We start from the raw sequence: 17,653 nt of genomic DNA on the forward strand, positions 1-17,653 counted from the left end.
GGGACAACTTCTCCAAGAAACATGCATGCTTAGTGGGTGTCACTGTCAGATAGAAGTTGCAGTCAGAACTGGAGCTCCAGGAGAGGGGTGAAACTGAATGCTATAAGTTGTATTTGCGGTTTCCAAGAGTTCATGACTATTTTCAACTATTGCAGAGTGCGAGAAGCCTGAAAGTTTTCCACATGCCAGAAGCAGCCACAGACACCAATTTCTAACACACTGAGTCCTAGGAGATCACAAAGCTTACAATGAAACAGCTTATTCAATAAATTAGATGCATTAAAGTTTTTAAAAGGTTACATAAAACGTTGCCGTTTTAAGAGCTTGAAGGACCATATTATCAAGATATATACAGTTCCATAGTTATCAGTTTGGCAACTAAATGTTTATCTCATTAATTTCTTAAACCCATATACAACTATTTGGATTTAAATCCCCCAGTTCCTCTAAACCTAATGAATTTCCACTTAATTTTAAAAGTCATAGTACACCATGTACACCAAAAGCTCTCTTTTCTTACACTAAAATCATAAAGATTACTGTTTAGAGGTTAATGGGAATTGTTACTTGCAATATATGTATGCCTAAGGTTATTATTTTCTCTATATTACATTACTTGTTTTGTATGAGAATTTTGGTATTTTCTTTGTAATATTTCTGGCAGGTCTGTTACACCTTGTCTACGTGTTATTTTTACAGAATTATTACAACTACATACATGGAAAATGAAGTCATAAAAATAAAAGACTAGAAGTGACTTTAAGATATCCTACAGCTATGCACACGTGTGTACGTCCCACAGAAATTATGTGGAATTTCTTTCCACAATCCACCTCTGAAGGAGGTTCCCCAAGCTCCCTGAGCAGGCTACTCTAGGGTTCCACCAACTCAGAATAAGAAAACTTTCCTAAAATCTAACCTAATTCTTTTTACTAACAGTTAGTTTCTTATTTTCTCTCTCATGATGACGATGGAGAACAATTGATCACTTATCCTATCTATAAACAGCCTTTTTTTTCTTGAAGGACTATTATTATGTCCTCTCCCTCTGTCTTTTTTTTCCAGATTAGACAAATTCAATTCCTGCAGTATTTCCCCAGTTACAACATTTTCTAAATCTCTTATCATCCCTCTTGTTCACCTCCTGGGCAACAGACATAATATGACAGAACAGAAGCAATTTAACAAGGGTTTAATGTTATGCTGAATAGTAATTTTCAACAAAGTACAATAGCCTGATCAAATACCTACTGAACTGCAGAAGAAAATTATGTTTTAGAACAGGCTTCCAGGACCAGTTCTCCACGTAGCCAGTTGTATTAGTATTCAACCACAAAACAGAACCAAAACGAGCATTACTGCTGGCTAACAGTGTTCCTATAACATGTAGGAAGCATTGCTTCAGAAATGACTTTTGTTTTGGCAGTGAGGCATGGCCTACATGGAGCTCCATCTCCAAAATGTTAAAGGTTCCAGAATATGGAAGTGTAAAATGACATACCTGAGAGATACTGCATTAGGTCCATAGATCTCTCTCACTGCTGTTAAATCAGCTTCCAGCTGTGGGTGCTTGTGAAGTTCTCCATCATAGCTAACCTACCAGGAAAAAAATTGCTAAAAGTTTTTATTTATTTCATCACTGACAGCTGTTTAGGCTCCTGAAAATTCTCCCAACAAAATGTTCTCAGATGTGTAAAAATTTCTTAACATCATGCCCAAAAGGGACACCATGCTGATAAGCTCAAACATGGAGGCTGTCTGGCTCTCCTAAGTCATCTGAGATTTGCAAAGCAGGAACCCCAAATCTAAATCTCTCAGGACTGAGCTGTCTCAAATGTAACATTACATGGAGTACCAAACTACTCAACATAACGCTTTCTCCAAGCTGTTTTCTGCTAGTAAGAGGCTACGAACTCAATGAAGGGAAATGAAGGGAAATGAAGCTGTGTTCTGCCAAAATGGAATACCCCACTGTGTTTTCCATCCCTGAATTAGTGCCACAGCCACGCTGACATACGCAGAGGAGACTGCCCAAGTTTTGTATATCTGCAAGTATGTTCTGTAACTGAAGCCCAAGAGAGAGGGAGAGAGTGTGCAAAGGCAGTAGTATTGTTGTTTCAGTTCCCTGTTCTCTTTTGCAAATGTACAGAGGATAGAGATTCAAAGTAAGAGCTAACAAAGAGTCTCAGGAAAAGCGAATAAAAAAGCTAAAAAATCTGATAACTTTGCTGTATCTGAAGGGCCTGTGTTTAGAAAGTCTCAGTATTTAATCTGAGACCTGATTCAGATTATTCTGTCCCACATAATGACAAAAGGTTGCATTTTTAAAAGCGATTAAGTGACTTACAAACCTAAATCCCATTGAAAATCAATAGGACTTAGGCTATTGAATCACTTAGCTACTTTAAAGTATTTATCCATTAAATCCTTAGAGAGGATTACAAGCAGGTGCATAGGAAGTGGATACAAACATTTAATTTATGGCCAGAAGGTCGTATCTTGTTTTCACTGCCCACTGAATGACATTTCCCATTTTCCATGATCCTTGTTTCATCATCAGTTCTCCTGTCTTTCCAGCTGTAACCACTTGGAAATGTTAGCATTATCCCTGACCACCACCTTTTCCAACTGTGCTGATCGCACAATTACACTGGCATCTATAAATTGCCCTCTAGTCATTAAAGTAAACATTTTTGTCAAAAATCCTTATAATTCACTACCTCTGTTTTAGACTCCTGTTCCAAGAGTTTCTCTGTGGGAACAGACTCACTTGTCTCAAATGAAGCAGCTTACCTCATTTTTTGCCCAAACATACAGCCAACTATTTTGTCTTTTTTCATATTATTGAATGCCTACACACCTGGGTGCTCGCTTGTATGGGTAACTCATACAATTATAACATTCAAAAAAGTATAACATTCAAAAAAGGACTGTTCTTTTTATCTCTTGAGGAACTTTGCTCACTGTTTGGTTTCCTATTTATTTCCTAAATCCTCAATACTATCATTTCTTTAATTCTACAGGTCTTCTTCAGAATTGTTTGTTTTCAACCATGCAATTTTTAATCCTATCTCCAAAGGAGTTTTTTTGTTCTCTCCTGTTAAACATACTTTCAGTGATGTCTTAGGCTATTTTTGTTTGTTTGTCCTCCTTATTTTGCTTTTCCTGTATTGCATACTCAGGATGTTCACAGTAATTTGTTATTTTATTTTTATTGCTGATGTAATTGTAATTTAACGCCTTCCTTTGCTTGCTATCATTCCTGCAATTAAAGGTACTACCTTAAAAAATTACAATGCAATATAATATAATGCTTTCACTTCAAATGTAAGGTAACTAAGTTTTGATCAGTACTAGCTATTAGACAGCTGTTTCAGACCTTACAAAATGATTTACTGGTCTCTATATTCATCCTTCATAGACAGTGTTAAAATGTATTCATTTATTTGGGCACTGACAGACATCCTCTAGGAAATCTAGTCGCACTGGTTCAAGAAGATTGCACTTCCAGCTGTCTGCTATCTTTTCCCTCATCTTGAGGTTACTGCCCTTTCTGTAGGGTTGAAAAACAAGGCCCGTATGCACAACTCATCACCACGAGGCAAAATCGGATGTTTTCCTCTCAGGCAGATAATAAACTAAGACACTAGGCTTTGCAATGTGTACACAGTCCACTCCAACACTCTGCAGGGCTGCAGAAGCTGGTGGCTGATGGGAGGCAACACTTGCAGCTACTGCCAAAGTGAACGTGAGACAAAACCCAAAGTCGATTATTTTCTGACGCTGAAAATACATTCTTTCAGTTCCAGTTTCAGTATCACTTCCGATAGCTTTTTAGGGCTATGCTTTTACTGTAAAGCACCTCGCCTGTTATTTTGTTTTCAAACTGCAGCCTGCGGTCGGCTTTGCAGCAGAGCAGGGCTGGGAGCATCCCGCTCATCAGCATGCCACGCGCTCTGCGCCCACCCAGCCAGCTGGCTCTGCGGCGCGCTCGCCCAGCCCCTGCCTGCGCACGCCGGGCAGAGGTGGCTTCAGCCTCGAGGCTCAGCCAGCGGCAACTTTCACAAGCATCGACCTCATTTGCTAAAATGTTCATCAATATAAACAGTCCTAATAACATAACTGACGAATGATTCCTCTTGGGCAATATTTAGAGTAAAATGATACAAAAAAAACCTGAGCAGAAACTAACAGTGTGAAGCGCTCTACTGACATCTCAAAAGAAAAAGATACGAAGAGATTTTATTTCCCAGTACATAAGAGGATGTGATAATAACTAATTCTGCTGATACAACAAGAAGGAAAGACACAGAGCAGGACAGTCATCTTAAAAAATATTCTGAATTTTTCAGTGTGAATTTAACTGTAGAGCTCAGAAAAAGAAGAGACTGTTGCCTAGATCAAAATTTTGCTTTGTAATAACCATTTTTACCATTAAATTGCAATGCTGTTGATTTTACAGAATGTCAATCCTCCAAAAGGAAGCAGATTTGGATCCAGTCTGACTTCCCATTTGTATTAATAACAGGATATGCTTTAAAGAGTAAGTAATTGTTTTCTGGAAGTAAACAACTGGATTCTTTTTTTCAAACCTATTGAACAACAGCTGTTTTTTCTGTTCTTACAGCTTTACAATTATAAAAGAAATCATCTTATTATAAGTTTGATATAACTATACTGTACAATATATTCAGTATTTCTACTATACAATAGTAGAATATACATAAAATAGTAATACACATACTCACTATATTCTATAGTATACTAAATAACACAAGAAATTAATCATTATTATAGATTTATAACGGAATAAACCACAGAAGCTTTCAAATGTTAACATTCTGAAATTTATGGGAAAATATCCTCTATTACCTGTCCTCCATAATAAAATTCTTCAGAATCATTATCTCCTTCAGAATCTTCTTCAACTGTGCTGTTGTGCCTGGACTCCTTAATTAAAAAGGAAAGTTAACAATGACACAGATGATATGTTTTGGTCTTGCATTTACACTTCTAATTATGAATATTGGAATTCTGTCTTTATAAATAAGCCCTTCCTGCTCTGTAGTCAGAGATCTTCTAGTAGCATTTTTCTAGAAGGATACTATAGGCCAGTTTTGTCAATAGTGAAATAGCAGATAAAACCTGCACTCAATAAACTGGGCACATAAAAACACCCTGAATGTATGTTGGATAAATGATACTATGTCTGGGTATAGAGACAGGATGGTATTCTACAGCACCAGAGAAATTGGGAGAATATTCATGAATATTTCACTCGGTGCTTCTGCACAGAGCAATCAGAATCAAGACCTTTATGATAAAGCTAAAGCTAAACCAAGTATAACTTACCCATCAAGAGACATTGGTTTAAGGAACTAATGTGAGCTCAAGCATGGGAACTCTTAAGCCCCTTTCCGTGAAAAACTCTCTGACACATTTCTGCTTATTATTTTTAACGGAGGTATCAGCTGGAAACGTTCAAACTTAATTTTATGGCTAGGTCCATTATAAGACTTTAAAAACGAAGGGTCAGAAAGTAATATGCTTATCCAAGTAAAACCTGCTCTAAATAGGTTGGTCTGTGAATAATTGCACTGAAGTAAATAGAACCGATCACAGTACAGAGTGCAACTCAGCATGAGATGTTATATTCCGCTTCTTACCAATGAGGCCTCTGCTTATTATTATGTAATTCTTTAAAGATATTAATTCTGGTCTCTCACAATCCGTTTGTAATTCTTAGGCCCTACACTGACAAGAATCCTCCAAAGAATACTTTCAAAAATCATAATTCTTCAGTTCAGTCCAAACATGATGTACTTATTACATATATTTATTTATGTCCTGCACAGAACTGCCATAATGGAATAAAAATAAAAGAGGAGAGTCAAAGAAGAGAAGTTACCCCTAAATCCCATGCATTCATAAAAGTCAAATATACTGTTATCACCAGTTTCTATGGTCAGACATTCTCATCGCATTTCCTTACCTTTGCCTCTAAATTCATGCTGTATTCACTGCATGTATATGGAGAGCAAAAATTGTAATTCAGCCAATTTCATAGCAATTTTTTAAGACATGGGATAAAAATCATTTCTGCTTCTACTTTGCTGAAGAGAAACAAAGTGACTTTAGTCTTCTTTGTTTAATAATAACCTTAGCCTAAGGGGAAGTGTGTTTTAAAACAGAACTCAAATGAACACAAATTCAGTGCAAACTAAAGAGAAATGAAACTCCTACAGTAGAATAGTGACAAACCCATCCTATCCTGTCCAAAACCTGTTAACTGTCTGGCCAACAGAAATGGTCAGTGTTGAAGACTTTTATATAATGTTTTTTTTCAGTATTTACATCCTTAAGTACCTTGTTCAATTAAAAACAAAATAAAAGCTGAAACTCTGTCCCATAAAGCTAACTGTATCTCAAGCTTTTAATCAAAAAGGTAAATTATTACTGCACTTGAAATGTCTAACATATATAGACCACTATACAATTATGAGGCAGTAGAAGTAAAATATTTTCAGTACAGCTTTGTAAATCAAATCTATCTATCTATATATAAAAAATCCATTATCATGTGTGCCCATGGTTATCTCCCTTTTCCAGGATCACATACAGATCTCAGCCTAAAAAGCAGTAATGAAGGAAAATGTATTCCAAATTCAGAACTATTCTTATTCAGGAAAGTCCTTAAGTTAATCACTTGAAGTCTGGACACAGTGCTCAATTTCTTGCTTGGGGTGGGAACAGATGCAGAACTTTCCTTAAGCCCACAATGCCACCAGCCCCTGTGGACCTCATGTTAGCATCATTTCTCTCTTGAGTTAATGTCAAGAGGAAACTCTGACATAGGTACAACATAAACACAGCTGTGACTGGAAGGCCTTAATTTTCCAGACGCTACTTATGGTGAAGTGTCATGAAGAGGTCCAGAGTCTCCAGCAGAACTGCTGTAGGCCACAGGAGTAAGCAGGGAGCTGAGAAACGGGATGTGGTCCTGCGTGCAAGACGAGGTTATAAGGTAATGGTTGGTATCTTGATCAGCTTCTCTGGCACAGCTGTATTTCTAGAGCAGACAGGGTCTATGCCACTGTTCGACAAGCAGTGACATAAATGTCAAAACCACAACTCCTAGGGTGAGAGCATCCATATCCCAAATATGCAATTGAATGGTGAATCACCCAAGGACATGCAAAGAACTATGCCCACCTTCTAAAACACGCAAACCCACAGTTTGGGTAAGTATGCCTTTAGGATGAAACCTTTGATATATTTTCATATTTAATTATTCTCTGTAGTTCATTAATATGTCTTTTGTTAAAATATACATAGAAGAAATACATACCTCTCCATTTTCCCTCTGTAATTTTGATTTTATGGATAAGCAGTAGTTGACATCACTGGTTTTTCTTAATTCTTAAAAAAAAAGGAGAATAAGGAACATCTGTAAAAATGTGAAATAATTTTGCATATGCAGATCTGAAATATTTAATTGGAGCAGGGTTTTATTCTATTTTAAATGACAAGCTTTCTTTATTTTTAAATCATAGACATATCTGCAATATAAATTTATCTTAAAGTTCTGACTATAATGACCATTTTTTGTTCAGGTGCCACTCCACAATTTCAAAAAAAATTATTCTTGATTTACACTGGTATAAACAAGATCAGGGACTGAAGATCATATTGGTTTTCCAATGGAATTCAAAGTAATTCTGTTAAGCAAAAAAAGCCCTAAAGCACTGAAATAATAATAAAAAGACTTCAAAGTCAAGTGCTCCTATCTGATGAACTGCCAGAATTAAGACTGCTCTATGCAGTCTCTCCTGCATCCTGAAATCATCAGGGAATTTGGCTGCTAAAATCTAAAAAAGAATCTCTATGGTGTATAAACAAATCTTGATTATCTATTGTATAAAAGTGGCTAGATCTCTGAAAAGCATTCCCTTTCAGGTACAGCATGGAAATAATTTCATGTGAAAAGGATCCTAAAATTTCTTATCACTGGAAAAAGTATATATTTTTTCTATAGCCTTACTTTCTGAAATGGCTGAACAATTTTGTTTGAAATTTTCTGAAATAATTCACCAGAGACAATGGTAGCTATAGACAGTTTCATCCCCAGTGGTGAAGATTTAGTGACATTTTAAGCAAGCGAGCATGAGAACTTATAATTGGGAAGTGTTAAGCACCTTAGCTGGATTCAAGAAATGCTTTAGCACAGACTGCAAGGCATTAAGAGAATAAAACACATGCCTACACAGCTGTGTTGATCCCAGAAAGAAGTATTTTAATTGTTTCTATTCTCAAATGTGGGACAATACACTATAGCAAGCCTGTGAGGAAATAGCAAGCTACACAATTACACACATTAACACATTTCTCTTTACGTAAGTGTAGAGTCTTGTCTTTTCTCACCAAATGTGAATTTGATAAAACACCCAGGACTTCAGATTACCTGTAGCAATTTGGTGGAAAATTACCGGGATTGGCTCTGTTGTAACTAACACATCTTCATCATTATCTGAACTGGAAACATATGTGTTATCTACAAAAGAAAGACACGTTGTACACTAAAGTCCAATGGCGCTATGCAGACCCCTTCCCATGACGCCCATCCCATGTTCACCATTGTACCACAAGGAACGACATTCCAGGTAGTAAGGGAAGCTCAGCACGATAATCTTCCTGGCATCTTTTTTCTGCTGAGATTGCTAATAATAACAAAAATACCAGAAAGAAGATGGAAGATTCAGACCCAAATTTTATATGGGCAGAATGCTGTATTCCAGTGCTGTGCCATTCACGAATCACACCAAAAGCGCTGCTCAGAACCATCCCACAAGGCTCACGAGGGGGTGAGCCAGCCTTTTCCCAAATAAAAACTTGTTCTGTGTTTCTTGCCATGTCTGACACTAAAACTCAAGCTAGGTCTGGTGCGCAGAGTAAAGGCTAGATCCAGAGCTGGGTGTTAATATAACAACATTATGAAAAACTTCTGTGCCTCATTTTGGCTGGTTCCACAGAGGATGTCTGAAGTATCCTATAACCACTGGAGAACTATTCTTCTGCCTGGTGCAGAAAAAAACATCTAACCATCATCATCCAACCATCCAACTTAAAAACCTATGGATATGAATCTGCAGATTCTATTCCAAACTTTCTTTCATAATTTGGAGTTAAGAGAAGATATTATGATTTTTTTTCGTTTGCTTTCGAAACAAACCTTTAGTAACAACTAGCAAGGAACAGTAACTTTTTGTGTTGTATCTGCAAAAGCTAATTTTGCGTGAATTGTTGAACTGCCTATGCTGGTAATAAAATTTTGTTTTCTACTGATCTGGGCTGAACTGGAACTTATGCTCTCGAGCAGAAATGCTGACAATTACGATAATCACAGATAAAGAGAGAAATAAGAGAACTGAAACAAGGACTTGATCTACCGTGATGCTACACACACTGGCCCCACTTCAGCAAAGGGCATAAAATCATACATAACTTTAAGCCTACTGCTGCACCTGGGTCTCACTGCCTTTGACTACAGTGCTTCCAGTGAAATGTTAAAAATGCAACATTAATTCATAAGTGACACTAGTAACATCATTGGTATTACAGTGGTTCTTAGAGGCCCGTATCAAGCCCAGGAGCTGGGGCTGCAGTCGCGGTGGCATCAGCGGCTCCTCCAGGTGTGCCGCACCGCCTTGCAGACGAGCAGCTGCACTGCCGCACGCAGACAAGCGCGCGGGGCTTTCCCAGCTCGCCACCTGGAAACAGCCACCTTCTGTCACATTCTCACGGATCTGCTGCGTCTGACACTATCCCACACCTTCGCCTGCTTCCACTCCTGCATTGCCCCATGAGGTGCTTTGAGTAATCTGCACACAGCTCAACGACCATACACTGCGAGGAGGCAGCTGGTCCTGCAGACTGACAGCGCTTCTCCCCGAGCACTGCTCTCCAGTGGGCATGTAACTCGCTCCATCTGTTCAGCCAGCTCAGGCTGTCTCTGCTCTGCCACACACTTGGCACAGCGACGTGTTTGAGAGCTACAGCAGTGTGTGAATAAAATGGGGTGCCTCCAGCCATCTGCCAGCATTTACTCCTCTTTCTCCCACCTTTGTCTACTGGCACCTAGGCCCACCAGGCTGTAAACGATGCCCCCAGGATAGCCGCATCTCACTCCTCCCATTAATTCCTGCCTTGCCTCTACTTGAGTTTTCCACTGTGCCGCCATCATTTCAGCCTTACCACAGCGGGCAGCTCTGGGTGGCAACATGTGCCCGCCACTTTCCCAGGTCTGGGCCTGTGGCTTAGTGCTACCGATCTGAGGCAGTGCACTAAGCAAGGTTATCATTTGGTTCTAACACCTAATACAAGATATATATGGATGGATGAAAAGAAATCCACATGCTAGAATTTATTGCTGTAGTATATGAAAAGGTAGGAAACACATGTATGAAACAGTAAGAAACACAAAAGTAGGAAATCTGTGCTGTACAGAATATAAAATCACCAAGATATACATATATGGAAAAAAGGACTACTCAATAACAGGTTTTATAGATTTTAATTATATTATTATGTCCCTTGTTTGCCATTCTTTCTTGGCAGCTGGATAATAACTTTTCACTGCCAAGTTTTGTTTTCCTTTTCCATTTGGCAACCACTGTGGGTTTTTTTTCTTTACTTCTGTCAGCCTAATGAAACTTGAAATTAAGGTACTTAGTTTACTAAGGGTAACCAAGGGTACTTGGTTTTAGTTTACTTTCTTCAGCCGCCAGCTTCTAACAAGCTATACAGAGGAGCACCCCTCCTCTTCAGCAGAGCCCACCTGAACCTAATGCAGGGATGCAACGAACCACCCACTGCCAGACTGGTTCTCCATCACTGCTGCTATCAACTGACTTCTAAGAAGAGGGTGTTTCTGTTAACATGTGTGTAATCCATAAATCACTGCGATAATAGACAACAGCAGTTCTACAAGTTTTTGACAGCCAGCATGTATCACTCAGAACATTGATTCATTAGCAAAATGCTTGCTACAGTTCTCACAGGAGTCATGATCGATTCATATTAATGGAACTTTAGTCTACTCACTGATGTTAAGAGTCTATAACTGCTCCTGAGGAGCAGTTTTCCCCCAATTGTGTCAACGTTATGAGAAAATGGTTACGAAGCTTTTTTGCTGAAATTGTCATTACCCACCTCTAAAATTTTCACTGATATCTTCACAATTTCAGCAATGTATAAATAACTTTGAGACATTACTGTCTCAACACCATTCCTGTTAAGTTCTTCAGTGTGTCTTTGTGAGCATACTCCTAGCTTTCGCTTACAATTATGAAATGCTCAAATACCTCCCCTTATTTAAAGTTGTCATATCATATTACAGTTCCCATAGCTATGATTTCACACTCAGCTGTTTGTAATCTTTTGGTGCAAATATGAACCAATTCAGCAATAGCATCACACTGTTATCAGTGCCAAAATGATGATGCCGCACACACAACACAATGCAGGGAGCTAAAATATATTCAGTATCCAAAGTTCTTCTTATGGTATCCAAAATTTACTTGTGGTGGTATCACTTCTGGCTGAATGAATATCAGTTGTAGAGTAACTTAACCTCTTCTATTTTCATATATTTATTAAACAGATTAGCAATTTATCTGATGATCAACTCTGACAGCCTTCTTCTGAATTTCCAAATTTGATCCACTGTGTATTACACACTCTCAGTCTCTAAAGGATATAACTTTGATATGTCTACGAGCTAAGGGAGTTAAGTCATGATCTGTAAAGACTTATCCTGTGATAAATTTTGTTTGATGAGTATATGCTCTTCTGAACTCCACCAACTAGTAGCAATACTTGAAGATCACCTTGCAGTTGAGGAAGATACCAGCACAGAGCTTTCCAGGCCTGACACCATCACACCCTGACACGTCCCTGAAACATCTCTTAAAATGCATGCTAGAGAAGAGACAGTAACAGTCAGCAGCAATGTTAAGTTAGAGGTTTAGTACAAAGAAAGAAGGCAAAGAATCTGCTTCACCAAGTCAAAAGGAGTATATTTAGGCCCAAAGCTGTAAAATGGCAAAGAGTCATTATCATTCCTAACACAGTAAACACCTCTTCATCACAAAGCAAATGTACATACTGCAAAAGCTTGAGACGTGAATGAAATCAGCTCTTCCACAGGCTTGAAGGTTTAGATTTTAATCAGTAAACATGCACAGCTGCTCTACTCCCCCTCAACAACTTAGCTACGATGTAAAATGTTCAAATTCTAGCTGGCTTTAAAATACAGGGGCTGATAGCAGAGAACATTCAACAAGTTTCAGTGATGCTGATTCAAAGTTACTCAGCCTTGTAGAACATCAGAGCATGCTTGCAAACAGCATCTGTAAAGGAGGTTTGAGGTCTGCCAGACAGGAGAGTTTGCCAGGAAATAAGACCTCATTTACTGTGGGACTAACTGCTGATTAGGTGTTCTAGTTCTGTGACTTAGTGTAGGGGTTCCCAGAGATTAAGTTCTGTGCCTTCACAAAAGTTCACACCCTGAAATGAATAAATCCATTGCTGACATTTTATAAAAGAAAAAGTTAACAACATACAATGCAGATTTTTTCAACTGCTTATCCCTCCTTTTACTGTCAGGTCAATGGAGCAGTCAATCAATCAAGTTACAATTGGTATGACTGTGTTTTTTTATGAATTTGTTTCTCCAGTTACTACGTGCTTAATAGATTAGGATTAGTAGCAGTTTTTCCTCTTTTTTTTACTGGTGAGAAAAAATATCTCTCATAAAGACTGTGAGTATTCTTTCACAAAATCCATTCTGTTTAACATCAATACCGAGACTGACTTCTCTCTGCATCTGCTTCAAACATTGTGGTGCTGTGGACAGACATAGTACATGCCTGCTTATCAGTGAACAAGATCAAAGCCTTACTTTTTCAGAGATTCTAAAAAAAACAAGAAATCTTTCTTTTAGAAATATTACAGAGATGTTAAGGATAATCATCAAAAAAGGCCAGAGAGTTTTACATCACTCAATATATTTACACTATTTAATATTACCCGGGCAGAATACACAAAAAGGTGCAATCCAACAGTGCCACCATGAAAATTAGGCACTTCCTTGTCTGCCCTCACCCCAGCTTCCCTCTCCTACTTCTGCTAACCTCTATGTCACCAGCAGTATTCATGCAGTATCTTTGTGAATGAAATCAGGGAAATAAGAGAGATATGGAGCTACTGGAGCAAGTCCAACAAAGGGCTACTAAGATATTGAAGGGACTGGAGCATCTCTCATATGAGGAGAGGCTGAGGGAGCTGGGACTGTTCAGCCTGGAGAAGAGAAGACCGAGGGGGGATCTTATCAATGTGTTTAAAAATCTGAAGGGAGGGTGCAAAAAGGATGGGCCGGATGCTTTTCAGTGGTACCCAGTGATAGGATGAGAGGCAACAGGCACAAACTGAAACACAGGAAGCTCCCTCTGAACATTAGGAAAAACTTCTTTATTGTGAGGGTGACTGAGCACTGGAACAAGTTGCCCAGAGAGGCTGACCCAGCTTGAGCAGGAGGGGTTGGACTGGATGACCTCTTAATGGTCCCTTCCAGCCTCAACCGTTCTGTGATTCTGTTAAATAAGCTAGCTAAAAAATGCCTTCTTTTCTTGCTTGGTTGTCTTCCATATGGATCATTCCCCTTGTCTAAGTTCACCATGCTCCTGTCAACCCAGCTCAGGGTATAGTATGGAGTTAGGAACGAGCAGCCATGAACGACTCTGCAAGTTTACATTACACGGGACATACACATACGCAAACCCTCAGGTCCAGCAAACCCTGAGAAGTAACAAAGCACACACCACAGGCTTAACTTTAAGAACATGGGTAGTCTCATTAAGGTCTGACACACTGAAGTGCTTTGCGGACCAGCTCCAGACTGCTCAGACACTTGAAAGATCAAGTCTTATCTACCTTGCCAAACAGGAGTTGGGCGCTTTCAGATCTCTGACACTGATGGCTCCAGACACTGAAAGCATCACAACCCCTGGCCTCAGGAAACTTGTGAACCAGGTTTTCTCACCCTGACCCAGCTGACAAATGATGCCTGAAAAGGAGAAATGACTGTGAAAATAATCTAACTAATGGAGAATGATTAGCATAAGGATGCACCTGGAACACATTAACACCCTTTCAAGTATTCTCATCTGGATATTGCAAATTGCGGTAACATGCATATACGTGTCATGGACAAGAATGTTGCACTGTACCTGGGTAGTCCTCAGAGACATGCACTGAATAGGACACACTGCAAAAAGAAAAAAAAAAGAAACACAGAATTAATAACAATAACATTAACTGCTGGCATAAGATTTTTTTCCTATTCCTGTATTATTTTAGGTTTATTTATAGGTTTCTGACAGCTTCCAGGACAGGAAGTAACCGCTATTCTGACAGCTTTTGAAGTGCTCAGCTAAAAAATATAGTGTCATGCCTGTTTTGAAAGCTTACTTTGCTAAATTGGCACTTCTTGAATTCAACATTATTAAAAAGAATATCAGGACTGTATATATTCATTTTAGAATAATATTTCACGATGTCTGTAGTTATGCTAAAAAAAAAAGTTGCTCTGTGAACATCAGAACTAGAAGAGCCTGTCTTTTTCTGCATCTGTTCCTGGGGTTTACTCAAGGCTCAGCAGAAAGCCTTTCTTGCTGATTGGGGTACCCCTGCATGATGTTCCCATTACTCTCAACACTAGCCCTGTATGGCTTGGGCTCCTTTCTCTGTCCAAAATCCCATATTTATAGAAGTTGTGGCAATCTTCTTTGACCTCTCTATCAAGCTGGGTTGAAATCAAATTTAAAAGAGCCACAGTCATGCTAAAGAGTAGCTTCATTACGTAGATTATCTGAACCTGTTTTGTCAGAAAACAGAAATACAAATATATGGTCCCAATCTTCCAGCTCAGTCCACTTGTGCTTTCCCCGTGACCCAGTGAGATGCTCACTGAATTCACTGCTGTGAACAGGACAAATGGGTATAATGATCTATTCAGCTGTCTAAGTACCCACTGAGTCCTGCTGGTTTTTTAAGGTTAACATACATCTTCATTTTGCATTAAATAAATTCAACTCTGGAGCATGCTGAAAGCTTTCTGTTGTATAATTCAAGTTCTTTCCACTTCTGAATCCTATAAATTGCATGTGTCAACCTACACATTTAAATAATACATGAAGTGTGCTCATGCCTGCAGTGAGTTAAGCAGACACACAAAGGCAGGATGGCAGAGCTCTCTGAATAAATTTTCATATGTACTGTACATCACCGAAACGTGATCCAGTGGATCATTCTAAATTAGCTGAATACAACTTCTGCGTAGACTATAAAATAAATCTATGTATGATTTTTTTGCTTTTTCTCTCTCAAGGAGTTTGGTTAAGTGAGCTCTACTTTCGCAATTGAATGACCATGGGAGGCAATCACTAAGAAAAGGTACATCTCATACTTTCTTCCATAAGTGAACCTATTACAGCCCAGCTCTGTCAGCTGTTTTTGCAGATAATTTATTCTAGCATAATTCATTTTATGTATTGTTTGATTAAGAAGCAAAGATGCCTGTTTCTACAACAGCTGCACATGTTCACATAAATGGAAGCAGAAAGAGGGTTTATTACAGCTGACAACACATTTAGCCACACAACTCTTGATAGCTTCAGTCATGCCAGCATTAAATCCCATCATTGTATAAATTCAACATTTTGTGAATTTTCTCTTTATTTTTCAGACATCTGGAACAGGCGTTGTCTGCATCTCTTCATCTTGGATCATTTTCCCTAAAGACATGGGGTATTTAAACCTAATAATCTGCTGTGGCATTAGCTGTCACTATTTCAAAGGGGGGAACATTCCAAAAAAAGGGAAGATCACCCAGTGCAGGGCAGGAAGCTTCCAGAAGATATGTTTGTAACCATGAATTCTTCCTTCTACCACCAAGAGAAGTCCTTCCAAGTAGAATTAAGAATAATAAAAAAGTTCATCACAGTGAGGGTGGTCTAACATTCAAACGGGGGTTCATAGAAGTTGCAGAATTTCCATATTTAGAGATATTCAAAACTCAGCTGGACCAGGCCCTCAGCAACCTCATCTAAATTTGAAGCTGGATGTAACTTCAAAGCTGGTTTTGCTTTGCATGGCGGGTGGAGCAGACCACCTGCACAGGTCTCCTCCCACCCAAACTACTCTATGTTCCTATGTGCATGTTTCCTATGAAAGTGTGTTTCTCTTCCTTCTTCTTCATCATGTGATATCTGTCATAGAAAGCACCTGCTGCCACATTAAATGGAAACTAATGTGAGAAAAAACCCTATACAGTCTTGTGAGATGGAACTAAAATGAAAAGGTTCCTGAAGGTGCAGGTTACAAATCGTCCGAAACCAGATTCTGTAATGATTGCAAGCGAGTTCAAGGTCTAACCCAGAACCCAGGGAATCCCATAGTGCCCTCGCTACTATGATGAACATCATAAGAGAGGGGAAAGCAAAGGTAAAAAACCGTATAATTATTCTGTCACCCCAGTAATAAAAACTCCCCCCATAGACAAAATTTTGCCACCGAAATGTGATGTCACCTCCATCTGAAAAAGCATTAACAGAATATCTAACTGCCAAACCAAAATCAAATGATAAAATGTTGGCTATAATCATGGAATCTGATAGGCCCGAGCTGCCACTTCAGAAGAAAGTGTATAAGGGAGATGTGAGCCAAAGCTTAAAGAACAAAATGACTGAAAATAGAATGTTTACTTCCAAGTAAAAGAAACCAGCAGTTTTGGTTAGGAACACTAGTGACTCAATTGAGGAACTTGGTTTAAGGTCCCCAGAAGAACTATTTGTTTATTATGCTGGGTGTGTTTAATCTGAAACTGCTAACTGTTTACATGATTAGCCTCTCCACACACAAAAAAAAGGAATGTCCATTTGTTTTTCTTCTCTTTAAATTCTGATTTTCAGCACATGTTGGGATCCCTGTGCTGCCCTCTCCTGAGTGTCCCCAGACCACTCTGGGGACATACTCTGAGAAGTACTGTGCCAGAGAAAGCTCTTAAGGGGACAGCTCTTAGATGGGCCATTCCTCTCACACGTATTTGAACTCACAGTTGGGGACAATAAATGGCTTGTCTGAGCCCCCCACAGAGTGGTGGTACTTTGCTTGGGCTTGTAATCCTATGTTAGTTATGTTCAGACTATGGAAACAAAAAGTCAAAATAAAAGAACTAAATGGAACAGAATTTGTTTTTCTGTCCCAGCTCACCTTGGTGATCGTCACATATGATCACAGTCTGGCACATTTTTCTATACTCAGGATAAACTGCTTCCTACCGGTCGTACACTAGATTTATTAGAAGACAAAACATACCAGACTAATGAAGGTCTCTTTAGAGGTTCCAGTCCTGCAGTCACTGAAACGTTTTCCCACTGACTTCAAAGACATTTAAAGCCAAGACAGGAACACAGGACTGTGATGGCCTAAAGCACTTTCAATAATCACAGATCTTAGTGAATATGCAGATGTTAACACCTCTCACTATTAAATCCTCACAGAGCTAAGGAAAGCCTCTACTGAAGCAGCTTTCTTT

The 17,653-nt window shown here is 38.9% G+C and overlaps 1 protein-coding gene across 2 annotated transcripts in view; it reads right to left on the bottom strand.

The window, feature by feature from the left end:
- Positions 1 to 17,653, bottom strand: part of LOC112983999 (protein mono-ADP-ribosyltransferase PARP8) — a 117,487-nt gene that overhangs the window by 49,665 nt on the left and 50,169 nt on the right. For both annotated transcript variants that reach the window (XM_064500955.1, XM_026101489.2), the window contains 5 exons: positions 14,286 to 14,323; positions 8,462 to 8,551; positions 7,349 to 7,419; positions 4,873 to 4,950; positions 1,502 to 1,596 (listed from right to left, as the gene is read on the bottom strand). In XM_064500955.1, coding sequence (XP_064357025.1) covers positions 1,502 to 1,596; positions 4,873 to 4,950; positions 7,349 to 7,419; positions 8,462 to 8,551; positions 14,286 to 14,323 — 372 coding nt within the window. The remainder of the gene's footprint in view (positions 1 to 1,501; positions 1,597 to 4,872; positions 4,951 to 7,348; positions 7,420 to 8,461; positions 8,552 to 14,285; positions 14,324 to 17,653) is intronic.

This window comes from Dromaius novaehollandiae, chromosome W (assembly GCF_036370855.1).
Source record: "Dromaius novaehollandiae isolate bDroNov1 chromosome W, bDroNov1.hap1, whole genome shotgun sequence".
In the NCBI taxonomy this organism is placed as follows: domain Eukaryota; kingdom Metazoa; phylum Chordata; class Aves; order Casuariiformes; family Dromaiidae; genus Dromaius; species Dromaius novaehollandiae.